This window comes from Zootoca vivipara, chromosome 7 (genome assembly GCF_963506605.1).
Source record: "Zootoca vivipara chromosome 7, rZooViv1.1, whole genome shotgun sequence".
In the NCBI taxonomy this organism is placed as follows: Eukaryota; Metazoa; Chordata; class Lepidosauria; order Squamata; family Lacertidae; genus Zootoca; species Zootoca vivipara.
The window spans coordinates 6422537-6448192 of record NC_083282.1 but is presented as its reverse complement, the minus strand read 5'-3'; the positions used below and the strand labels follow the sequence as shown (position 1 = coordinate 6448192).

The 25656-nt window shown below is 46.9% G+C and overlaps 1 protein-coding gene across 3 annotated transcripts in view; it reads right to left on the bottom strand.

Annotated features, from left to right (window-relative positions):
• AXDND1 (axonemal dynein light chain domain containing 1) overlaps window positions 1-25656 on the bottom strand; it is a 43708-nt gene that overhangs the window by 10625 nt on the left and 7427 nt on the right. For all 3 annotated transcript variants that reach the window (XM_035123955.2, XM_035123954.2, XM_035123956.2), the window contains 16 exons: window positions 24810-24930; window positions 23839-23924; window positions 22315-22371; window positions 22115-22223; window positions 19591-19712; window positions 18410-18550; window positions 18213-18317; window positions 17443-17563; window positions 13847-13948; window positions 10696-10862; window positions 10399-10477; window positions 9164-9398; window positions 7945-8158; window positions 5792-5885; window positions 5008-5216; window positions 3621-3717 (listed from right to left, as the gene is read on the bottom strand). In XM_035123955.2, coding sequence (XP_034979846.2) covers window positions 3621-3717; window positions 5008-5216; window positions 5792-5885; window positions 7945-8158; window positions 9164-9398; window positions 10399-10477; window positions 10696-10862; window positions 13847-13948; window positions 17443-17563; window positions 18213-18317; window positions 18410-18550; window positions 19591-19712; window positions 22115-22223; window positions 22315-22371; window positions 23839-23924; window positions 24810-24930 — 2059 coding nt within the window. The remainder of the gene's footprint in view (window positions 1-3620; window positions 3718-5007; window positions 5217-5791; window positions 5886-7944; window positions 8159-9163; window positions 9399-10398; window positions 10478-10695; window positions 10863-13846; window positions 13949-17442; window positions 17564-18212; window positions 18318-18409; window positions 18551-19590; window positions 19713-22114; window positions 22224-22314; window positions 22372-23838; window positions 23925-24809; window positions 24931-25656) is intronic.

The window sequence follows — 25656 nt, the reverse complement described above, 5'->3', positions numbered from 1 at the left end:
CATTCTCAAAAGTTCTGTTGTCACAAATGGAGATTAAGAGGGCCGGCTAATAAAGGCCCGCTAAAACCTGAAGTCCCATCAGGCCAATGCCCTGCCCCTATCACTATAATAATAATAATAATAATAATAATAATAATAATAATAATTTATTATTTATACCCCGCCCATCTGGCCAGGTTCCCCCAGCCACTCTGGGCGGCTTCCAACAAAACATTAAAATACAGAACATTGAAAGCTTCCCTAAACAGGGCTGCCTTGAGATGCTAACCCTGTACACATGCAACATCTCCTCCAGACAGCCCCAGCGTTCCAAAATCCCAATATCTCACCCAGGAATTCAGTCTTTGTGCATTCTGACATGAACTGCACTGATCCACATCTATCAGACTGATTTGATTACTAGAACCTATTTATTTGTTATATTTGTTTCCTGCCTTTCCACCAAATGACGCTGGCTTTCTCACAATTGAGTTCAATGTGACTTATCTCTGAGTAGACATAGTTAGGAGTCTAGCCTGTGCTCTTAAGACTCATTCCAACTTCCGTTTTGTTTGGAACCAGCTATTTCCCATATCATAGGGCTTATGAATTTGCTGCCCTGAACTCCTTTGGGAGGAAGGGCAGGATATAAATTCAATAAATAAATAATCCCATCTAAAACCCACTTGCCTGAAAGTAAGCCTCATTGAACTCAATAGGACTTACTTCTGATAAGACAGGGTTAGGGCTGCTCTGTTAGGCTTCTAATGCCAATGTGGGCACACTTCCTCCCCCTTCAATTCCCAGCATGCAGTAGCAGCAGCAGACTGTAAAAACACACCATTTTGCGCAAAAAAAAAAGTTTGCACACTGCAGAAAACATGACTGGCACTCAGCAGAGGAGCCTGAAAAGGTGTAGTAAATTTCAAAAGCAGGGATTAAAAGGCTTGGAGAAACTCCAGGTTATAGAAACTGTTTCATTAAAAAAAACAGTAGGTGCCTTGGGGAAGTAAAGTTGCAACTGCCTCACAGGAACACAGAGTCAAAACCCAACCTTATGGATGAGATTTACAGGGTAACCTGATGCATGTTTATGCAAAAGCAAATTCCACTGGGTTCAAAGGAGCTTCCAGGGGAGGAACGTAATCAGGTTTCAGTAATGTTATTACATAACGTTCACAGCTTTGAAAAAACAACAACAGTGGTGTGTGTCAATGCTGCTTTCATTCACACGAAGTGAATCTGGTCCTGAAAATGAGAGAAGATGTGAAGAGCAGCAATTTTTGCACCTGTTTCTGTTTCCATCAGAATCCTCCAACATCCCTAGTGAACCTACGCAAAAGCGACACGGGCCAAAGATAGACACGATTATCCCAACCCTACCTGAACCTTTCCAAACAACCCAGCCTCAGCCTACCTTCCCACTCAGCCTGAAGCGGCCCAAACCCTACTGCAGGGGTCCCCAAACTACGCCCCCCGGGCCGGATGCGGCCCAATCGGCCTTCCAATCCGGCCCGCGGCAACCCCCGCCGCCTGCTGCCGCCGCCCGCTCTCACGGCGCGCGGCGCAGCGACGATCTAAAAAATCGGCAAAAAATCGCCGAAAATCCTTTGTGCGCATGCGTATGGGCCTCTCCCGACCCGGAAGAGGTCATTTCTGGTGCACTTCCGGGTCGGGGGTGGCCCATACGCATGCGCACAAGCGATTTTCGGCTATTTTTTCCCGCCCGTGTGCGTGTGCGCATGCGCATGGGCGCGCACTCCCCCGCCCTCCAGCCCGCTGCGCGCGCACTCCCCTGCCCTCCGGCCCGCCGCACGGTAAGTCTGGGGACCCCTGCCCTACTGCATGCCTTCAAACAGCCCACACTTCACTTTTCCAATCTATTTCACAAAGTGGTTCACAGAAATGTGAGACTCGTATCCTCCCTTGCTGACGGCCACCATAATTGACACTACCACAAATTTTCAGCCTTTTCTTCTTCTTCCTGCCTAGGGAGGAACATGAAATATTGGGGGGTACCTTCCATGTGCCGTCACGATTTCTGTGATACTTCTGGGCTCAACTGCAGACTTTTTCTCCTCCTCTCCAACTAGGTACCCCCTTAATAGCACCAGCCCAGGCTGGATCTTGGAACTTCCTGAACAAGGATCACCACAGCGTGGATTGGCAGTGTTAACAGAGTTCAAATTTCACATTGCGCAAGAAAAACCACAACTGAAAATTGGCTGGGCTTTATAAAGTACGCACAGCATTGCCCATGGGGAACTGCGAGCAAGCCATCTTTAAAGGTAGGCAAGAGGTACACAATGTACCAAGATGTACGGAAGTTTTGACTGCGGCTTGTTAGCCACAAATGTAGAACCCTCTGACTTTTGTGTGGCTGGAATGTTGCCTACTCTGCAAAAGTTAAGAGTCACAAGAATCCCACTCGCCGACTTTTGCCTGCGGCCTCATCCACCCCTGGCATGTGGCCCCTGGAAAGCTGCCCAGAAGAGAATGTGAAAAATGTTTCCCATTGCTTACATGCAGACATGGGGACCACAGAACTATGCTTGCAAGGACACAGGCCCAGAAGCAGCACCTGGCACAGTGGGGGAATGAGCTCAAGAAGGCCCATCAAAGCAGCTGACCCTCTCCTTTCTTTTTGCTTAGGGCAGGCATCCCCAAACTGCGGCCCTCCAGATGTTTTGGCCTACAACTCCCATGATCCCTAGCTAACAGGACCAGTGGTCAGGGATGATGGGGATTGTAGTCCAAAACATCTGGAGGGCCGAAGTTTGGGGATGCCTGGCTTAGGGTTTCCTTTTTGGTCCAGTGCTCAGCAAAGAAGTGACTGGCTGAAGCTGCCGAGAGAGACACTGACATCTTTACTACCCCAGAATGCCTCGGGGTCCTGATGTCATGCCCAGGGGTATTCTGGGACAATAAAAATGGTGGCGGCTGTAGCCATCACTGAGTGCCATCCGACATCCCCATCTGACCTAGAAAGCTCACCAGAGGGTGCGAATGAGGGACAGCCTTAAGCCCCACACTGAGAAGTGCCCAGTTAAGCAGCTGAAGACATCTCCATTGCTCCAGAAAGCCTTTGTGCACTGTGCTGAGGCTTGAAGGCATTCCTCCACCACCACCACCTATTCCCTAATCATCAGAGACCATCTCAGGGTTTGAAATATTGTGAAGGTTTTAGAACAAGTAAAGGTAAAGGAACCCCTGACCGTTAAGACCACTCGCGGATGACTCTGGGGTTGCGGCACTCATCCAGCTTTACTGGCCAAGGGAGCCGGCGTTTTTCTGGGTCATGTGGCCAGCATGACTAAGCCGCTTCTGGCGAAACCAAAGCAGCACATGGAAACGCTGTTTACCATCCCACCGGAGCAGTACCTATTTATCTACTTGGACTTTGACGTGCTTTCGAACTGCTAGGTTGGCAGGAGCTGGGACCGAGCAACGGGAGTTCACCCCGTCGCAGGGATTCGAACCGCCGACCTTCCGACCGGCAAGCCCTAGGCTCTGTGGTTTAGAGTGCCCCAAATCGAGGAACTATTTCACTTATTCAATGACCAACTTCAAAACCAAAAACAGTAGGGTGGATTTGGACAGTTATGCAAAAAAGGCAAGAAACCACATTTGGTCTTGCTTACCTTGATCCTCTCTAACTGTTGCAATTCATGTTCTGCATCTGGTTGAAGAGTCACCATCTTCTTGCGTGTTATCGTTGCAACCATCTCCTTGCAACAGCTGAGGAAATACATGATGTCACTATACCCACAGCAATATGTTACATCAAAGCAATGCCACTTTAATATGAGAAAGCCAGTTTCGTCATGTTCCTTCTGTCATGAGGACCATTTTCATTTGAAGTTTACAAATGAGAAAAGTGGGGCAGTTAACTGTACACGAGGGAGGGAAACTACTCTTTGAAAGCCAGGAATTACTTGTTTCAAATCTTATCTCAGTGAATTCTCCAGGAAGCCTTGAAAAATGTCAACCCATTATCTCAGCCTCCATGCCCATTCTGCCTTCTGAAATATGAGAATGATAATACTAATCCTAACTAATAGCATTGATCAGGATTACTGAGAGAATCTATGCATTGAGCACTCTGAAGGGCACAGTGTCATTCTTATTGACATCATTATATGCTCAATATAATCATTAGCAATAATAATCATTTCATCTAGGACACAAAATCTTTCATTTTCTGAGCAAGCTTTTCTGAGGAGCATTACTCTAGCAGCAAATCAGACCTGAAGACATGCCAGAAACAAGTTTACCTGCTTCCCACTCTGCTGACTCATATCTAGAGAGATGAGATGCTGTCAGTTTGCTGCCTGCTCCTGGTTTTGGCTTCGTTGCCTGGATTTCTGGGAGAGTCCCCAGAAGGCTTGCTTAATAACCCAGATGAATTTTAATATTCATAGAGTGTTTTCAGTGTGTGTGAAATGCTTCACGTACATTATCTTATGGCAATCCTTACAGCAACTAGATTTGTCAATCTTATTGTGTCTAATCTTGCAAGGGAGGGCTGAGCTTGCCTAATGATACCCAGTTCATCACAATTGTGAGAGTCAAAACATCTCCTAGGCAACACCAGCATCGTGGAACAGGTGTGGCTGAGGCACTACAACAAAGGTAAAGGTAAAGGGCCCCCTGACCATTAGGTCCAGTCGTGACCGACTCTGGGGTTGTGGTGTTGATCTCGCGTTATTGGCCAAGGGAGCCGGCGTACAGCTTCCAGGTCATGTGGCCAGCATGACAAAGCCACTTCTGGCGAACCAGAGCAGCACATGGAAACGGTGTTTACCTTCCCACTGTAGTGGTACCTATTTATCTACTTGCACTTTGACGTGCTTTCGAACTAAAACAAACCGGGCCACAAAAACCTCCTTCAGTACTTGGTCGTGTCATGATCTACATCTAACACCACATAATAATAAAAATGTGCGTTCGTTCTCCGGCAGCCTTGTGAGCTAGCTGAGACAGAGGTATCACTAGGTGTGCCCTATCATGGTGCTCTCTGTACAATACCTGACTATGTAGCAGGAGAATGTGCTCAGCTTTGAAGCCAGGCCTGTGGCTTCTCTTTCCATCTTGAAAACGTTCAGCAGCTTCCTTTCCGCCTGCCTTGCCACTTCTGCATCAGTCAAAGGGAGGGTATCACGAGAGATGTGGTCTGGAGCCATGTGGATGAGCAGGTTGACCATCCACTTGGTCAGAGCATTGTGGAAGTCGGTCAGCTGTAGGAAGTTTAGAGCAAGGTGGATTCAAGCTATACTACAAAGTCACAGCATTAACACTAGGGCTGAAATCCTAGGACTGCTTACACAGGAACAAGTCCCAGGGACTTACTTCTTTTCTCTCTACACCTGTACAAGACAGACATCATATAGGAAGAAGAATGGGAGACCTTTTCAGATCCAAGACCTATCGTTATCCTTAGCCTGCAACAAGACCCACTTTTTATGTTTTTTTTTTTAGCTTTGCTACATCTCTCCAATTCTGCATCAGCTGCAAATTGACCATTTCAACTGCTCTCAATGCAGACACGCAGCAGAACTGCTGGCCTTCAAAAAAGGCTGCCTTTTCTCTCTCTGCCTGACTTACTTCTTTCGGATTGGCTGCTTTTAATCAAGACACACGCTCGGGAAAGTGACACACGCAGAAACACAAGGAGGGCCTCCTCTGAGCGCAGATAATTATTACCTTACACATAAAAAGGCTTACATTTAGAGTGTTTTAAGAGTGAAGTTTGCCTTCCATTTTAGTTTGAAACAAGTGCTGTTAGAAGTTGGAGAAACACCGGGACACCTACTTCATGGCTGAGCTGATCATTTTCTTTCTCGGAACCACTAGTGGTTGTCAGGATCCACTGCTGAATCTTATTGAACACATCCTCAGGTACCAACCTTAAAGGAAACAATTCAGTCATCATCCTCATCAACAACAACAACAACAACAACAACAACCACTAGATCAGGACCAGGCGCTACCTTAGACTCTTCACTTCCAAAATCATTATTAAAATGGGGTCAAAGAACCCACAAATTCTGAGCTGAGAATAAAATTCCACACACTGGTCAAGCTGAAAGTATAATTTCAAAGGGCCAATTTCAAAGGTTGCAACACTGATCTGGCCAGGGCTGCTGAACTCTCTTCCTCGTGACTGTCTTCTCAGAATCACATCTTCCAGTTTTTTTGCATTCATGGGAGAAAAGACATGGAGCTCTTCTATCTTTTCTCTCAAGGTAAGAAAACTAGAGATGAGCCAAGATTACAGGGGAAATCATTTTAGGCAATGGGAATACTTGTCTTCACCAGTTGCCATCTGTCTGACTTCCATGGTTCAATCTTATGGGGATTGATGATTTTTTTTTCTGCTGGACCCCAGCAAGCCTTGTTGCTCTCTCCCGTACAAGCCAAGACATGGACAAAGGACTTTTAAAATTGCTGTGCCTCCCTGTTTATTTGTCCCATTGACTGCTCTTGAGAGCCCTTGACATATGCAACAGAATGAGGTGGGAATAAGGTTGCGGAGAGCTGAGCGATGGAGTGGGGCATTTCCATCTGAGCCTAGTAGAAATTTGACACTGCATAAAAACGAATCCTCTTGCAAATAGAAAGCAAAGGTGTCAGGAACAGAGGTTCTTGCATGTGTCCACCAGACTTGTGACACAGCCAAAGCAGGAGGGTGTGTTGGGGCAGAGCTGTGGCAGGCAGGGGCGTAGCCAGGATGAAAATCAGGGGGGCAAGGGGCGGGGCCAAGGGGCAGGGGGAGGGGCCACAGCGGGGCAAGGAAAGCTCCCTTCTCCCTTGCCAGCTTTCCCTCCACCCACCCCGGCGATCGCGGAGGGGGAGGAGGGGATCGGAGCAGCCCGATTTCGGGCTGCTCCGACCCCCTCCTCCCCCTCCTCGAACGGCAGGGGCGAGGGGACGCCAGGATCAGCCTGAAATCGGGCTGCTCCGACTCCCTCCTCCCCATCCACGATCGGCAGGGGCAAGGGGGCGCCAGGATCAGCCCGAAATCGGGCTGCTCCGACTCCCTCCTCCCCGTCCGCGATCGGCAGGGGCGAGGGGGCGCCAGGATCAGCCCGAAATCGGGCTGCTCCAATCCCCTCCTCCCCAAATGCGATCGCCGGGGCGGGTGGAGGAAAAGCCCCAGAGCCGCGCAAAGCGGTTGCCTAGCTTTCCCTCCACCTGCCCCACAGCCAGCCGGCTAGAAGGGATGTCTCCCTTCTCCCTTGCTGGCTGTGGGGCGGGCGGAGGGAAAGCGAGCCAAACGCTTTGCGCGGCTCTGGGGCTTTCCCTCCACCCGCCCCACAGCCAGCCAGCGAGAAGGGAGACGGCACCGGGCGGCCAGCGGGGCAGGCTGGCCAGCGGCCCTGCTTCTAGGGGGGGCAATTGCCCCTCCTGCCCCCCCTGCCTACGCCCATGGTGGCAGGGTAGGGCAGAACGGCAGTGAGGGCAGGGCTGTTCAGCTGGACCAAATCCCCTCCAGGTAAGGTGTAGCGACGGCATCAGGAGGGGGGCTCCACACGGCTGACCCATACTGATCCATTACTGACCCAAAGGGCTCTTTAGTCCAAGCCTCAGTGTGACCAGCAGCAAAGGCCCCTTCAGATTACCAGCAGAGCTGCAAGGAAGGGGAGCGCTCCGTCTATCCCTCTCTCGCTGTTCATGCCGGAGGGAGGGGTTAAAGAGCCCCTGCCAGCTTTTTTATTGGGGCAGGAAGAGGTCAGTGGGTGAAGCCAATATTGCTGCACTTTAAACTCTTGCTGAATTCAAAATTCTGTTAAAATTATTAGTTAACAGTTATTCAAATGTGTCTCCACCCATCTAATCTCAATTGATGACTCAGAATTGAAGGGCTCTGCCATCTGAAAGTTTCTATCAAAAGATTGTTATCTGCCCAGAAACAAGTGCTCTACAGAAGCAAAGAAAACAGCTTCGAAAATCATCTTATCTTACAAGTTATGAAATGCTCTAAGCCTTCGGTCCTCTACAGTGTCACCGGTACCAATGGAGACCAAGAGATCGTCTATCTGGGTTATCCATTCAGAAACTGTCTGGAAAAACTTTATCCACTCCGTTTCATGAATAGAACCCTTTTGCTTGTTGGCAAGCAGCTTGAAGGTCCAGTCTTCCAAGCTGTTGATCAAGGACGTTAAAATTCTAGCAGATCCTGGAGAAAACATAAAAAATGTAAAATAACAAGAAATGATGTAGGAAGGCAATTCGAGTTAAACATAAACCTAAAGGGTGGAAACACCATGCTAAGGCAATGGTTTCATCGGTGCAAAGCAAGCGTTTCTGCTTGCCCGACAGAATGATGTTGTTATACAAATCTACGGTGCAACGACAACTGGAGTACTGTTTACAGTTCTGGTTGGCTCATCTTAAAAATGAAAAGGATCAGAAAAAGATGGGCAAAATGATCAAAGGGATAGAATGACTGCCCTACAAAGAAAGGCTGCAGCCTTTGGAACCTTTTAGTTTAGAGCAGGCACCCCCAAACTTGGCCATCCAGATGTTTTGGGACTACAACTCCCATCATCCCTAGCTAACAAGACCAGTGGTCAGGGATGATGGGAACTGTAGTCCCAAAACATCTGGAGAGCCGAGTTTGGGGGTACCTGGTTTAGAGAAAAGCCGAGTGAGAGGCAACATGATAGAAGTTCATAAAATTATGCGTGGCATTGAGAAAATGGAGAGAGGAAGTTTTTTTCTCCCTCGCTCGTAACATTAGAACTTGTGGCCATTCAATGAAACTGAACGTTGGAAGATTTGGGACAGGCAAAAGAAATGACTTATTCACACAGTGCACAGTCAAACTATGGAACTTGCACCCCCAGGAGGCAGTGATGGAGGGCTATCAGTGGCTACCGGCCATGACGACTATGCTCTACCTCCAAGCTAGAGGCAGCAATGTTTCCAAATACCAGTTGCTGGGAACCACAGAATGGGAAGAGATGCCCTTGTGCTCATGTTCTGCTTGTTTCCCATGGGCATCTGGTTGGCCACTGCGAGAGCAGGATGCTGTACTAGGTGGGCCACTGGCCTGATCCAGCGGGATCTTCTTGTGTTCCTATGGCTGCACTGCTAATGAATCGTATCAGGAAAAGGTTCTTAATTTCTTTTCCAGAGGTGCTTAAGAAAATCTTTTTGGGAAAACCCAGCTGTTTCTCACCATTCTCTCCACAAATCCTTATACGGTACTGCTCACAGAGAATATGAGACTGCTTGTTGATTCTCTCCAGCATTTTCAACTCAAGAGGCATCCTTCCCTTGAGAGTCTTGTGACGCCCATGCACAGCAAGTCCCAGATCCACCCATTGCTTCTGTAGGTCAGTGGCCACTGTGAGGGGCTCTTGTCTCAGTAGGAGTACGTCCCCATCAAACTGCGCCAACTCCTCATTCAACATCTAACAGGAGAAGGAACAAATGCCATAATTTCCTGAAACCTTTCTGAAGGACTGTATGCTTCAGTTCGAGTCCAAGCAACAAGGTGAGTTCCCATTGCTCTGTCCCTGCTCCTGCCAACCTAGCAGTTTGAAAGCACACCAGTGCAAGTAGATAAATAGGTACCGCTGCGGCAGGAAGCTAAATGGCATTTCCGTGCACTCTGACACTTGTCACAGTGTCCCGTTGCGCCAGAAGCAATTTAGTCATGTTGGCCGCATGACCCGGGAAACCTAACGATTTTAGGACCAAACGAGATGTGGAATTGTGGGCACTGGAAGGGTACCACTATTTGTTTATTTATAACTTACAGAAAGTCAACCCTTGCTCCTTCTGGAGGCTCCAAATTTGATTGAAGTAATGAGTGATGTGGGGATACTCGACCTTTTCCCCATGAGCAATTTGCCTGGTAAGACTTGCTCTGCCCTCCCCTATGCTGCTTTTCTCCACACAGAAGAAAAAAAAAAGATAACACATAACTGGTGTCCTTTCACACAAACTGGAGAGGAGTGAAGCAGCGGAGGTAATTTTGGTGAAAATACACACACACACACACACACACACACACACACACACACACAAATCCAAGGAGAAACATAAAATTCAACACCATGCTAAGACTGCTGCTTTCCTTGAATTCAGAACCCTGCCCTACAAGCTGCAGTAAGCAGAGGAACTTCACACTCCTCCTATGCCATATCAAGCTTGCCCTTTACTGGCTGCAGTGATATACGAGTCTATGAATGCATTGATAAATATTAGCAGAAGCAGTCCTACTTGGGGACTGAATGGCCGCACAAGCCACTTTTAGATTCCTAAGGCAGAAGAACATTTAAGGACAATAAATAAAGTGATGCATGATCTGCTGCCTACAAGCAAGCATGTTACCTGCAGGAGAGACATCTAAATACCCAATAATATCTAATACAGTGTTCATTGTGATTGGTACTGGAAACCCCTTACCTTTTCCCAGACCTTCAGATCCACAAGGATTTGATCCAATAAAGAGGCACCTTTTGCTAAAGTGTAAGTTCCTTTTCCACTGGGAAGTCAAAGAGAGGAGGTGGGAATTATATAGCAAAGAATACACACTATTGTCCAGTGTTAGCTCAGGGCTGATGGCAACCTGATGTTTAAATCAAGTACACATAGTGGAACGTTAAAAAATTGACTTTTGACCATGTACTGCTCCAGTGAATGTGGAAGGCAGCACAGAGCCCCCCCCCCCCCAATAATAAAGGATCATTCCCTGAGACTCACAGAACATGATTCTGGAAGTAACTGAGCCAACCAGCCAAACCATTCTGAATACTCCTAGCCCTGTCCCTACTGGTTTCTTCAATTTGTTCAACTTCTGTGCCAATTTTGCTCAGGCGTTCCCGAAACTCCTGTGTCAGCTCCTGTAGAGTGGAAAGATCAGTAGCATCCTGAATGAATCACAAGAGAAAAATGGGATATGGGGGGGTAGAGAAAGAATCCATAAGAAAAATAGATTCATAAAAAGTCATAAAGATCAAAATAATAATAAAAACCTGCTTAAAGCAGACATCTAAATTGCTAAGCAAATAATACTATGCATATTTCCACAGTAATGGGAAAGGTACCCCTGACCATTAGGTCCAGTCATGACAGACTCTGGGGTTGCGGCGCTCATCTCGCGTTATTGGCCAAGGGAGCTGGCATACAGCTTCCAGGTCATGTGGCCAGCATGACAAAGCCGCTTCTGACGAACCAGAGCAGCGTACGGAAACGCCGTTTACCTTCCATAGTACACACAGCTAAAATCTTACAAGTGCAACACTGACATTCAAACATGCTTCACTGGACATATTTAGACTGGGACATAGGCTTTTAATCATATGGAGCACTACCGTGTTTCCCACATTTTAAGACACCGTCTTATATTTATTTTACCCAAGAAAACAAGCCTATGGCTTATTTTCGGGGGGTGTCTTTTTTTTAAAAAAAAAAATACTGTACACGTTGCTGCTGCTGGGTCCCACGGACTCAGGGCTCAGGACGTGCAGCAAGCCTCCTTCTCCTTCTGCCACGTTGCTGCTGCTGGAGGCGGCCTGCCGGGTTGGCGCCCAGCTGCGCTGGCACTGGGCATCGGAGAGAGCAGGAGACTGATCAGCCACTGCGGCATCGCGCTGCCAGAGACTCGCAGCCACTGAGGAGCTCGCGGCACTGGGGCTTGAGGGCGGCTCTCGCCTTGCCGCCCTTTCTCCCGCTCCAGGGGGAGACACGGCTTCCATCCCCCGTTGCCAAGGAAATGGCCCAGGGGAGAGACGCCAGAGCGGAGGGGCCGCCCGGCTGTTGCCACCGCCGAAAACGGCAATGCTTAGGGCCGCCTCCTCCTCGCGCGAGATGAAGTAAGGCCCCTCGAGCGGTCCAGGGCTCGCTTCCGAATGCGCAGGGATAGGGCTGCGCCATTAAACTGCTTGCAAACTCCTTGGAAAAAAGAAACGTGTCCTGCAGAGCCCAGATCAAGGAGGTGGCCTGCGGGGTTGTCGCCGCTCAGCACCGCGCAGAGCGCCGGATTAAGGAGCTGGTCTGCAGAGTCGGTGCCCAGCAGCGCGGCGCTGGATTGGGGAGGCGGTGCTTCGTGCGGAGCTGCTGGGCGCCGACCCTGCAGACCGGCTCCTCGATCCGGTGGCCTGCCGGGTCGGCGCCCAGAAGCACCGCCCAGAGCACCGGATCGAGGAGCCGGTCTGCAGGGTCGGTGCCCAGCAGCTCCGCACGAAGCACCGCCTCCCCAATCCAGCGCCGCGCTGCTGGGCGCCGACTCTGCAGACCGGCTCCTTAATCCGGCGCTCTGCGCGGTGCTGAGCGGCGACAACCCCGCAGGCCACCTCCTTGATCTGGGCTCTGCAGGACACGTTTCTTTTTTCCAAGGAGTTTGCAAGCAGTTTAATGGCGCAGCCCTATCCCTGCGCATTCGGAAGCGAGCCCTGGACCGCTCGAGGGGCCTTACTTCATCTCGCGCGAGGAGGAGGCGGCCCTAAGCATTGCCGTTTTCGGCGGTGGCAACAGCCGGGCGGCACCTCCGCTCTGGCGTCTCTCCCCTGGGCCATTTCCTTGGCAACGGGGGATGGAAGCCGCGTCTCCCCCGGGAGCGGGAGAAAGGGCGGCAAGGCGAGAGCCGCCCTCAAGCCCCAGTGCCGCGAGCTCCTCAGTGGCTGCGAGTCTCTGGCAGCGCGATGCCGCAGTGGCTGATCAGTCTCCTGCTCTCTCCCATGCCCAGCGCTGGCAGGCGGCGGCATGGCTTATTTTCAGGGTATGGCTTAAATTTTACAAAAGCTTTCAAATCCTGCCATGGCTTATATTATGACTACGTCTTAAAAAGGGGGAAACACGGTAGGCACACTGCTGCCAGTCAACACTACCAGCTTTTTAGCCATTTTGCCAGCCTGGGCCCAACTAACATGGAGTGTCATAAAACTGTTCTAAATATACAGCCTTGTATCATCCCCAGCTCCCTGCCCCACTTCTCTAGGAGTACTTGAGCAGAGGTGTAATCCAGAAAAATAGACTGTGTAACGGAGACAAAGATGCCCAGAATCATCTTTGATTGTATTTGTTGTATTTGTATGCCACCCTTCGTTCAAAGATCACAACAGAAAAATACAACACGAGAACACAAAGTACATTGGAAAACAAAAGCAAATCAATAATCCCCCCTCCCCATAGCTGCCAAGTTATCCCTTTTTTTAAGGGATTTTCCCTTATGCTGAATAGGCTTCCTCACGAGAAAAGGGAAAACTTGGCAGCTATGCCCCTCCCACAAACACATGTTAAGGGCCATAAAATGTTTAATCAGCCACAAGCCTGGTTATGGAGAAACATTTTCAGCTGGTGCCTCCCTGGGGAGAGCATTCCACAAATGGGGAGCCACCACAGAAAAGGCCTGTTCTCATGTTGCCGCTCTCCAAGCCTCTCATGGAGGAGCCACATGAAGAAGGGCCTCAGATTATGATCACAGGGTCCGGGCTGGTTCATATGGGGAGAGGCAGTCTGTGAGGTATTGTGATCCTGACCATTTAAGGCTTTATAGGTCAAAACCAGCACTTTGAATTGGGCCCAGAAACTAATGGGCAGCCAGTGCAGTCAGGCCAGGATCGATATATATATGCTCAAACCATCTTGCCCCCATGAGCAACCTGGCAGCTGAATTTTGGACCAGCTGAAGTTCCTGAACTGTCAGTAATCTAACCTAGAGGTTGACAGAGCATAGATGACAGAGATTAAGCTGAGTCAGCAGCTGAAGGTGATAGAAGGCACTCGAGCCTCAAGCGACAGCAAAGGATCCAGGAGTACCAGCAAGACACCTTTCACACACAGCCATTCCGGAACAAACAAACAAAACTAGCTGGCATCCCTTTCCCAGTTAGGTGCTCTTAAGCAATTCTACCTGTGATGCCATCATCGTAATGAAATGCCTCATGCCTTTGACCCAAGCCTTTTCACTGTCATACATTCTGCGAGCCAAGATCAGCTTGTTCTTTTCAATTACCTGAAATGGAACGTAAGGTGATTAAAGGGACGGAAAGGGGAAAAGTTAAGGGATATTCATGAGACGGCCAAGAATTAAAATTTCAATGTACAGTACAGTGGTACTTCAGGTTAAGTACTTAATTGGTTCCGGAAGTCCGTACTTAACCTGAAGCGTACTTAACCCATAGCTGCCAAGTCCGGATCGTAAAGATCTGGGATCGGCAGCGCGCGCACGACCGGAAGTTGCGTGACGCAACTTCCGGTGGCGCTTCGCCCTTCTATGGGCACCAGAAAATGGCGGCGCCAGCGCCGGAAGTCGCTTCCGCGCATGACCGGAAACACGTAAAAGCGACTTCCGGCCCCGGTGCCGCCATTTTCTGATGCCCATAGAAGGGCGAAGCGCCACCGGAAGTCGCGTCACGCAACTTCCAGTCATGCGCGGAAGCGACTTCCGGCGCCGGCGCCGCCATTTTCTGGTGCCCATAGAAGGGCAAAGCGGCACCAGAAAAATGGCCGCCAGGAAGAATCGAATGTAAGGGACAATGCCGGGATTCTCTGCCAAACGGGAGACCGCCGGAAACGGTGAGAAAAAAAGGGGTTTTCCCGGCGGATATGGGATACTTGGCAGCTATGACTTAACCTGAAGCGAACTTTCCCATTGAAAGTAATGGAAAGTGGATTAATCCGTTCCAGATGAAAAACACCCCCTAAAACAGCAATTTAACACAAATTTTACTGTCTAACGAGACCATTGATCCATAAAACGAAGGCAATAATCAATGTACTGTACTATAAAATAAATAAGGCAGTATTGTAGATGAATTTTTTTTAACATTTACAGTGGTACCTTGGGTTAAGTACTTCATTGGTTCCGGGGTGCCATTCGCACCCCAAAAAGTACTTGACCCAAGCGGCGATAGCACGCCTGCACGAAGTGCCAAGAGCATTTCTGCACATGCGTGAAGCGCGCAGATCGCTTCTGTGCATGCGCAAAAGCGAGCAGATCGCTTCGGCGCATGTGTGCGTGGCGGAACCCGGAAGTAAACACTTCCTGGTCCGCGGAGTACTTAACCTGAAAGTACTCAACCTGAAGCGTACTTAACCCTAGACATGTTTTCCACTGAGTTCCATGCGGCGTGCTCAACTAAGTATGCACAGCACAGCTTAGCTTTGAGGTGTTTCGTCAACAAAGCTGTAAAACTAATTAAAAACTGTTGATCGGTTCTCAGTTAATCTGAGCAGCGTGTTTTAAGTGTTAAAAACAACAGTCACAGGTGGCAAATGTCCTCTTTGCAGCATTCTTCCTTCGTATAGAAGAAGGGACACTTCTTCTAACCTGACACTCGATACAACTCATGCATGCATCACAACTCAGCACCTGTGAGTGGCAGACACCCTCTTAGAAGAGCCCTTCTCTTTGGAGAGAAGGTGGGGAGTGTCTTTTCAAGAGGACACCTACTGGCATTACGTGATAACACTGAGGCAACTGTTCAGTATTCTCCTTGTTTCGCAAAAAGACCTAAGGTGTGTTCCCCAAATACAGCTTTCTTCATCAAATGGCATTCAAGATTGCAACGTGGAGGAGGAGGGAATTGTGAATTGCACTGGCTAGGAAGGTGCAATGGAACAGCAGCTTTCTTCGTCAAATGGCATTCAAGATTGCAACGTGGAGGAGGAGGGAATTGTGAATTGCACTGGCTAGGAAGGTGCAATGGAACAGCAGCTTTCTTCATCAAATGGCATTCAAGATTGCAACGTGGAGGAGGAGGGAATTGTGAATTGCACTGGCTAGGAAGGTGCAATGGAACAGCAGCTTTCTTCGTCAAATGGCATTCAAGATTGCAACGTGGAGGAGGAGGGAATTGTGAATTGCACTGGCTAGGAAGGTGCAATGGAACAGCAGCTTTCTTCGTCAAATGGCATTCAAGATTGCAACGTGGAGGAGGAGGGAATTGTGAATTGCACTGGCTAGGAAGGTGCAATGGAACAGCAGCTTTCTTCATCAAATGGCATTCAAGATTGCAACGTGGAGGAGGAGGGAATTGTGAATTGCACTGGCTAGGAAGGTGCAATGGAACAGCAGCTTTCTTCGTCAAATGGCATTCAAGATTGCAACGTGGAGGAGGAGGGAATTGTGAATTGCACTGGCTAGGAAGGTGCAATGGAACAGCAGCAGAGGAGGGGCAAAACCATCACTGCTTTCTTCCCTGCCCCCCACAAAAATAAGAAGCAGTTTGCACTCTGCAAATTTGAACTTTCTAATTAGTTTGAAATTAAACTTAGTGCATTATACTATGCACCACATATGCACAGGGACGTTTTTGAGTTCTGGTGGACACTTACAATACCAGGGTACCAAAATATATTCCCCTGCCAGTGAAGATCCATTTCCAGAATTACAACTAAATGTTTCAACACAATGTTTATGTTTTTAAGGAGAATAATGGCTGGTAAATGCTCAACAACAACAACAACAACAACAGTGTTACATTGATATGGAAATCTTCACATCAATTAAAATTAATACAAGCAAACAACTTTAAGGCACAATCCCTTAATCCTTGAGTGTTTCAGGATTTGATGGAAGGCCCCTATACTAGCGTATGAGCTATGCCCACATTCTGCCAAAACGGGACAGTGGCGTGTCCCGGAAGGAGTCGGACTATGTCAAACTCCGAAACTCCTTCAGATGTTGTTCTTGGCCCCTACTCCAAAGTCACACAATTCAAACAAAAGAAATGGTATTCAGTCATAACGCTGCCACTGCTGCCAAGGTCACTCGATGAGTGGCTGCTTTGTGTTTTGTAGTGCTTGTCTTTTCTCCACATTTTTTTCTATTGGGAGTACATAGGATGGCAACTACCTTATGCCAGCATAAGTGGGTCATTGGCTGGAAGGCCCACAAGATTGCTCAACCAGACTTTTTAATTGTGTGACAACTCTACTAAGAAACTGATGTCACAGAAATTAACGTTCATTCTTCATGCCTTTCACTGCTCTGTTCAAAATGGGACGGTGGGTGTCCAATCCTGGCATCCAATGAAAAGAGGGCACGTTTGGGAAGTTGTCTGCCGTAGAAGAGGCTGAATCAGTTCAAACAGGAACTGAGCTGAAAGAGCAAACAGACTCTTGTGCATTTTTGAAAATATATTTACTTAGACCTTTTGCAGGCTGCATTAGGAGGCAATGGTGGGCACACTGGTGTCCGTAGACACCATGTTGGTGATCCCTGACTTACTTGCAGCTGTAGAGAGTTTAAAAACAATACAGCTAGCAAAGAATGAAATGGAATGTGCCTATTCTTTGTTGCCCTCTGTAAAATGGAAATAATTTGTTATAAAGGAGATACAAATCTGTAACTACTTTTAGTTACTTTTAGTTTAATAAATGATAAAGCAACAGAAGCAGCCAAAACAATCTAAAGGATCTTCCAGCAGAAGCATCGGACATAACGGGGAGAGAATAGCATTTTTATCAAAAGCAGAAGCACGCAATGCCTCTTTTGCCAGCTACCTTGAGAGCCAACTCATACGTAGCATTGCTCCACAGCTCCTTTTCTTGGGTTAACTGGTGGATCTGGGCCTCAAGTCTTGCTCTCTGCAATTCATACAGTTCACGATATTCATCCAAAAGGCTGAAAGGGTAATGACATGAGATATAAATATAAAGGCATTCTACTGTTCTCCTGAGACCCAGGTGGCGCTGTGGGTTAAACCACAGAGTGTAGGGCTTGCTGACCCCCCTCGCTGTGGGTTAAACCACAGAGTCTGGGGCTTGCTGATCAGAAGGTCAGCGGTTCGAATCCCTGCAATGGGATGAGCTCCCGTCGCTCAGTCCCAGCTCCTGCCCACCTAGCAGTTTGAAAGCACATCAAAGTGCAAGTAGATAAATAGGGACCGCTCCGGCGGGAAGGTAAACGGCGTTTCCGTGCGCTGCTCTGGTTTGCCAGAAGCAGCTTTGTCATGCTGGCCACATGACCCGGAAGCTGTCTGCGGACAAACGCTGGCTCCCTCGGCCTATAGAGCGAGATGAGCGCCGCAACCCCAGAGTCGGACACGACTGGACCTGATGGTCAGGGGCCCCTTTACCTTTACTGTTCTCCTACGGCAGGCATGTCAAACCTGCGGCCCTCCAGATGTTTTGGACTACAATTCCCATCTTCCCCAACCACTGGTCCTGCTAGCTAGGGATCATGGGAGTTGTAGGCCAAAAATCTGGAGGGCCGTAGGTTTGACATGCCTGTCCTACGGCAACCCTTGCTTCCAGTCTTATCTGGAACTCACTTTGCATTCATCTCGGAATCCTGTACCGCCTTTGCCAGCTCATCATAGGCTTTCTCTGCTTCAACCGTGACTCTGCGGTCATGTTCTCGGATGGTATTAAGCTCCCTGCAGTTGAACAGAGCAATACCCTCAGCTGCCTTGTACAATCACAACTTTTATTCGCAAAGTTGAATACAAACACCAGTCAATATCAACACCTTGTCAGTTTTCCTATAGCTTCCTTGAAATGGAATAACTCATCTGTAATGTGTTTGTCCATTACTCTCTGTGCCATCATTTCTCTGTAGAGATTTCTCATCTGCCTTGGAATTCGTTCTAGCAGCTCAACGTATCTTTCTCTGTAAGAGAGACGATGTCAGAAAAAAGTGAGTCGGGGGTGGGGTGGGGATAGCCCTGTTTCACTCAAGCATATTTGCTAAGCAATCATTTAAAGAGAGAATCCTTTCTGAAAATAGTTGGGGAACAATAAATATAGAATAAACCTTTGTGCACATAAGCAGTTAGAACTCTCAATACGCTCAGAATGCTGAAAACAAGTTGATACGACACAGCAAAAGTGCCTTATCTGTCCTGACACACATCAATATTATAACCTCAGGAAATATATTGGTGTATGAGGGGGGTAGCCAACGTAATGCCCTCCATATGTCCTTATGGGGAAACTAGCACTAGCTGACCCCATGCAAAACCAACGTTTAAATTCCATTTCCAGCCCTAGTGCAGAAGTCAGCTATCTTTGTCATTGTGTGGATTGGAATCATCATGCAGCATTATTAAATGTAATAATCCTTGAGATGTGTATTAGGGTTTCGTTTCATACTTTGCTAATGTTTGGGCTTGCTTGCTCTTTGTTAAATTAATAGATTATTAATGCATTCATTGAGGTGCATGAGCGACAACTTGAGTCAAATCTCTGCACAAGGTGGAAGGTTTTTTCCATTTAAAACGTGTCAAAGAAAGATGACAAAGATAGCTGACTAAATGCTGCAGCTTCATAATTATTCTTCTGCTATCCATGGAGATGGCATGCAGGGCAACGATGACCTGCCTCCTGACCCCAGGAATCTTATTCAGACACCCCGGCTCTCTCACATTTCACCAGGCATTTCCCACACACTTTCAAGCACATCTTGAAACAGGAAATAAAGAATGTGGGATGTGACATCACATGGACTAGCAAGTAGTTGAAAAAAAAAATCAAAGGCAACATTCCCAGAAAGCTGACTTCTGTGTCTAGTGCAGTACCACAAGCTGTGTTTTTTTCTGCACTTGTCTATAATTGCACAGACCCTCAACCCTGCAGTACAAGCCAAAATAGTCACATACTCCTATTCTTGCAGGACTAATTTTAAGGTGTTGAGCTCTTTAGATTGCTGACCTGAGCTTGGAAAGGAGCTCTCCCCGTTCTGCACAGTCCACACTGACTTGTCGGATGATTTCATGAAACACTATGTTGTAGATGTTCTGTTCAACCTTAAGCACCTCCAAGACATTGTGCATCTTGGGAAAGAGGCAAGAAAGAAGTTGTGATCTTTGTAGAGCTAAGCATGAGCTGTTTCTTACTGCCTTTATTGGCCAAATGTCTGTTGTCATCATTGGGGTTTTTTATTGCTTTTATTTCTAAGCAACCTTGAAAGTATTTTTATTGAAAGGAGGAATGTACATTATTTAAATTAACAAATTAATGCCAGTCAGTTAAATGCTTCAGTCATGTTCTTCATTTATCAGGTGGATAATACAGTATTTTTAAATCACATATGTGTTTGTTTGCATATATGTTTGGCCCTTATCTTAAATATTGTATTATTAAATAATTTACAAAGGAGTGAAAGTGCTATCAAACCTCCCCTGCCATTCTTAAAATGCTATGTCTGCCTTTGCCCTAACTACTAGATTCCATGTTGTACTCCAGTATATTAATTCTCTCCATCAGGTAATCTAAGATTACTTCCACTTATTCTTTCTGTTTGACAACACAGCAACAAGCCTCTTAATGGCAACAAAACACCTGATAAGTCAGGAAAGAACTATGTCCAAACTCCACAGCAATATGTCATAGTATATGAATACAGGACAAAGTATATCAATACAGAACACAAGACTGCTTCAGTGACACAGAAAGCTTTAAACCAGGAAGAGCAAGATGAGCAGGCACCCCCAAACTGCGGCCCTCCAGATGTTTTGGCCTACAACTCCCATGATCCCTAGCTAACAGAGCAGCGCATGGAAACGCCGTTTACCTTCCCGCTGTAGCAGTACCTATTTATCAACTTGCACTTTGACATGCTTTCAAACTGCTAGCTTGGCAGGAGCTGGGACCAAGCAACGGGAGCTCACCCCGTCGCGGGGATTCAAACCGCCGACCTTCTGATCAGCAAGCCCTAGGCCCAGTGGTTTAACCCACAGCGCCACCCGCATCCCACCTTGACACCTTAGAGAACTGGTAATAGAAAAAGGTGTTAGTCAAGCATCCTGGCAAGCTGCATGTAAGTTCAAAGTATGCGGGAGAAGAATGACATTATGTATCCTATGCAGTCTCCCTGTGTCTTGGGGTGAGTTTGACTTCAGTTCAGGCATGCATCACATACTAAAGATAATCAAATGAAAGTGTGATTAATTTAAGCTAAAAGTACACAAGTCTCTGGAGCGCCTGCAATGACCAGGGCCTTGGTAAGTGCCACGGCTCGCTCTTGGAGCCCGCATCTCTTGCTTTTACAGGTTCCCAGTAGCTGAGTGGATATCAGCTCCCTGCTTTTGTTCTACCCTGCCTTTAAATAAATTATGTTATGAAGGAGCAAATCTTTGTTCTTTGCCTTGTCGGAATCCACGTGAATCTCTGTTTCTGGCAGAACAATTGGCAAAAATGTTCAGGAATACAGTGGTACCTCTACTTACAAATTCAATGCGTTCCGAACACACATTTGTAAGTCGAAAAAAATTGTAAGTCGAATCCCATAGGGAGAAAAAATTCGTAAGTCGAAGCAACCCTATCTAAAAATTCGTAAGTAGAAAAAATCCTATCTAAACCGCATCCAAGATGGCGGACGGAGCTCCATTTGTAAGTAGAAAAATTCGTAAGTAGAGTTATTTGTAAGTAGAGGTACCACTGTACAGTACTTGGCTCTGATTTTCAACCTGCTAATATTCAACCTGCCAGTCAACTGTTCCTAGCAAGCATGTGCAGCCAGAGCGGGAACCCTAAACCGAATCCCAGCATCAACCACTTTGAGGGGGAGCAGGGCTGATTCTTTCAAGTGATTCTGCTTGAAAGCAAAGAATCAGGAGTGCACCAGATTCTTCATTCGTAGCCTGGCTTTAATTTAAGCCATGGCTGCAAAAGAAAAATGCTCCCTTGCGGGTGCAGCTTAAATCTAAGCCAGGGCAAAGGAATAATTGGGAATGCCCTGAGAGTGAACTCCTGCTTCTTTCTTTGCATCAAAAAGCCGGTTCTTTTTGAATGTGGCACCTTTTTTCCGTTGCCATGGCAAGGCATTGAAAAAGAGTGCCAAGTTTGAAAAGCGATGGTGACTTTGATGCAAAGGAAGAATAGGTAGCATACTTGAGAGTGCACTGTCAATTCCCCTTCCTTTAGCCAGAGCTGCAGCTGGAATTCTCATATATGATCATAGCTGCCAAGTTATCCCTTTTTTAAAGGGATTTTCCCTTATGGTGAATAGGCTTCCTCGCGAGAAAAGGGAAAACTTGGCAGCTATGTATATGATGTCAGGTCTAGGGTAGGTGGGCATCGCTTGCCCCCAAATGGCTGGGGGACAGTCTCTGAGGTCTGGCAGGCCTAACGAGGCTCATAAACTAGAGGTTCACCAGCAATGATGTACAGTAAACTAGAAGTGGGCAATATCAAGGACGATGAGATTGAATCAGGATTGGCAGGAATTATTTACCTGTGAAACCCCTGTTACGCCAACATCCTTATCATCTGTTCCAGCCCTTTCCAGCATGGTGTCCATCACCTTCATCAGCTGCAGGACCTCCAGCCTCCCAGATGGCTTCCTAACAAGGCATCAGGAAAGGGACATGCCTGATTTACAACACATTCTATAGCATGCACTACAAAAGCATCTTGATTCATTGTGTCACTCACATGGATGGGAAAACCCGCAGTCTGCTTTCATCGTCTTCAAGTAGGGTTGTATATTTACTGCAACAGATTAATAATGATGATGTTAACAGCAATAGACTACTGTATTTGAAAAATCTCTTTGGACTCTAAGATTCAACCATTTATTTTATTTTTATTGTATAAATTTAAAAATACATTAGACTAAGAGACGGGCCACTCTGTTGCAGGCAAGTGAATTAATTGAAGTTCTCTGTTACAATGAGACTCGTGGTGACTTAAAACAACTACAGCAATGAACCTGAGTAAGGAAAAGAGTGGGGCTGGGGAATGGTAATCTGGTATATATTTATCATGCAGAAATGGGGCCCAAATGAAGGGCTAGGCTAGATGTGATTATGCATCCATGTTTGTCCTTGTACTTTTCCCACCTTGTGTCATTCAAATTTATTTTCCCTCCAGTCTAACTCCAGTACAAGAAGTGAATCAGGCTGGGAGAAAAGTGCCAGATCAGAGATGCCCAATGGGCAGCGTGCAACCCTGATTCACGCTTTCAAGTCCTAATTCAGATTTCTGGCTTCTGGGCTCTGTTAATCGATCCATAGTAAAGAAGACGACGATGAAGAAGTTTGGATTTGATATCCCGCTTTATCACTACCCGAAGGAGTCTCAAAGTGGCTCACAATTTCCTTTCCCTTCCTCCCCCACAACAAACACTCTGTAAGGTGAGTGGGGCTGAGAGACTTCAAAGAAGTGTGATTAGCCCAAGGTCACCCAGCAGCTGCATGTGTAGGAGCGGAGATGCGAACCCGGTTCCCCAGATTACAAGTCCACTGCTCTTAACAACTACACCACACTGGCAAATTTGCTTGCAGTTTCCCTCGTTCACACCTATGATTGAGATTTTGTTTATTTTAAAAAACCTCATTCTGATACCAAGTTCATTATACTGCCAGGCCATCCATGAGGAAGTCAGTTTGGGTGGCATTTTCAGTTCCTGAGAATATATGCAAGTTGAGCATCCCTGAGTTGAATAGAATAGAATAGAATAGAATAGAATAGAATAGAATAGAATAGTAATTTATTTGCCAAGTACTTACCTACAGTACTTGGAATTTGCTTTGGCTAATTTTACAATGTAAACGTACTTCATACAAAATATCTGTTAAATATCTGTGTGAGGATCGGAGCAAAAATGGAAAGTGTTGAACTCGGCAAAATGGTGAAATAGAATTTTTATAGGTTTCCTGCCCAGATGCTGGTACTTTTGGCCTTGCCACTTCATCTCATTTATTAGGGGCAACCAGGAACAGCTCGCCAGGTGGGGTGGAGCTACAGCACTGGCCTCCTGGCAGCTGAGTCACTGCTGCTCGCCAGAACATGGAGGGGCAAGGCAAGGCGGTGGAACCGACCTGGAGCTCCAGCTGGTACACAGGCACAGCCTCACCACTGCCTCACCTGTTCCCTCCGAGTAAGCAGTAGCAGGTCCAAGTGAATCACTCCTGGATGCAATGCAGGAGCAATTAAAAGTAGTACAGGAACACTCACTCATCATAATACTGCAAGCGCAGGACACCTCTGTTCTTTAGAATATGAAATTCCTCTGGAACAAGACTGTCTGCTATACCTGCTGGCTAAAGACAGAACAGACAGAGAAGGTCTTATAATATGCTAGTATGAGACATAAGGAATCCACATACTCCCAAGAGGATATTTTGAGTTGGGTTTTTAGACAGGCACACACACCTCAACTTAATGTGCATCCCACTCGCACACGACCGCGTTTATGTGGGTCGCCACGAAATAAATATATAGACTTGCTTTCCCTCACTAGAGGTGTTGCCTTGGTTTCCAACTGCCCACTTGTTTGTTTGCCTGCCTGCCTGCCTGCCTGCCTGCCTGCCCATCTGCATGCCTGCCTTCCGGCTGGGGCAATTATCCAGATTAAGTGCTTAACCATCTTTAAGAAAAACTAACTGTGATTAAGTGCTACAGGACTATTATGTACAGCCTAGAAATCAATGCGTAAATGTTTCCTAACAGGGTTTTTTTTTCCAGCCAAGCAAAATAAATAGGCAAATGCCATCTCAGACTCCTTGTGGCTTTGGGGAATGAATTTAGCAAGCTTAGAAAACAATGGTACACAAAAATGGTAAAGTCTTCATTTTTAATTCCCACTGCTCATTCCAGATTTAAATTATTATGCTGGGTGAAAAAAAATTCAGAACACTCTAGTCAATGCTCAGCTCAGAGTCCATATTGTCTCTCAGCATTCTGAAATCAGGTCGGTAGCCGTGTTGGTCTGACGCAGTAGAAAAATATATATATATAATATAAAAAAATAGTCCAGTGGCACCTTAGAGAACAACTAAGTTTGTTCTTGGTATGAGCTTTCGTGTGCATGCACACTTCTTCAGATATACTGAAAGAGAAGTCACCATTCTGAAAGAATTTGTAAAAGCTGATTCCTGTGTTTAAAGTTATCACAGTCCCTCAATACAGAGTCAGATTCAACTCACAAGCTTAGCTGCACTGGGTTCCTGCTGCTGCAAATTTGTTGAAGTTTTGTGAGATACAGGAGTTGGGGGAGGATTCTTTGCCTCTTTCTCAGAAGCGAGGTCATAGAGAAAAGAGACGTCCCTTAAAAACACAAAGAAAACCATCATTCAGTTATGAAGGTGCAATTGGTCCACTGTGCAGCCACCACCTCTCTTCTGGTATCAATAATTCACTAAGTATCTGATCCAAAGGCAAGTCCTACCACTTTCTGCCTGACTGTTCTGCCTCAAAACCCTTGCTGCAGCTACAATCTTCCCATTCTCCCTGAGTACCTTGATTATGGTTAGCCACCCTCATATAACACAGAATCATAGAGTTGTAGAGTTGTAAGAGTCCACGAGTTCTTTCTGATGTACAGTCAGAATCTCCTTTCTTGTAACTTGAAGCCATTGGTTCAGGTCCTACCCACGTTAGATATTTGAAGATGGCTATCGTATCTCCTCTCAGTCTCCTCTTCTCCAGGCTAAACCTACCCAACTCCCTCAATTGTTCCTCATAAAGCTTGGCTTCCAGACCCTTGGTTATCTTGGTTCCTCTCGTCTACACACATTCCAGCTTGGCAATAGCCTTCTTAAATTGTAGACACAGTACTCCAGGTGGGATCTAACCAAGGCAGAATAGTACTATGACTTCATTTGATTGGGACACTACTGTTGATGAAGTCTAGAATAGAATTACCCCCCCCCCCTTTCTTCTTCTTCTTCTTTTGCTGCTGTATGACACTGTTGACTCATGTTAAGCTTGTGATCTACTAAGGCCCCTAGACCCTTTTCACACATACTACTGGCAAACAAAGCTCCTCCCAAT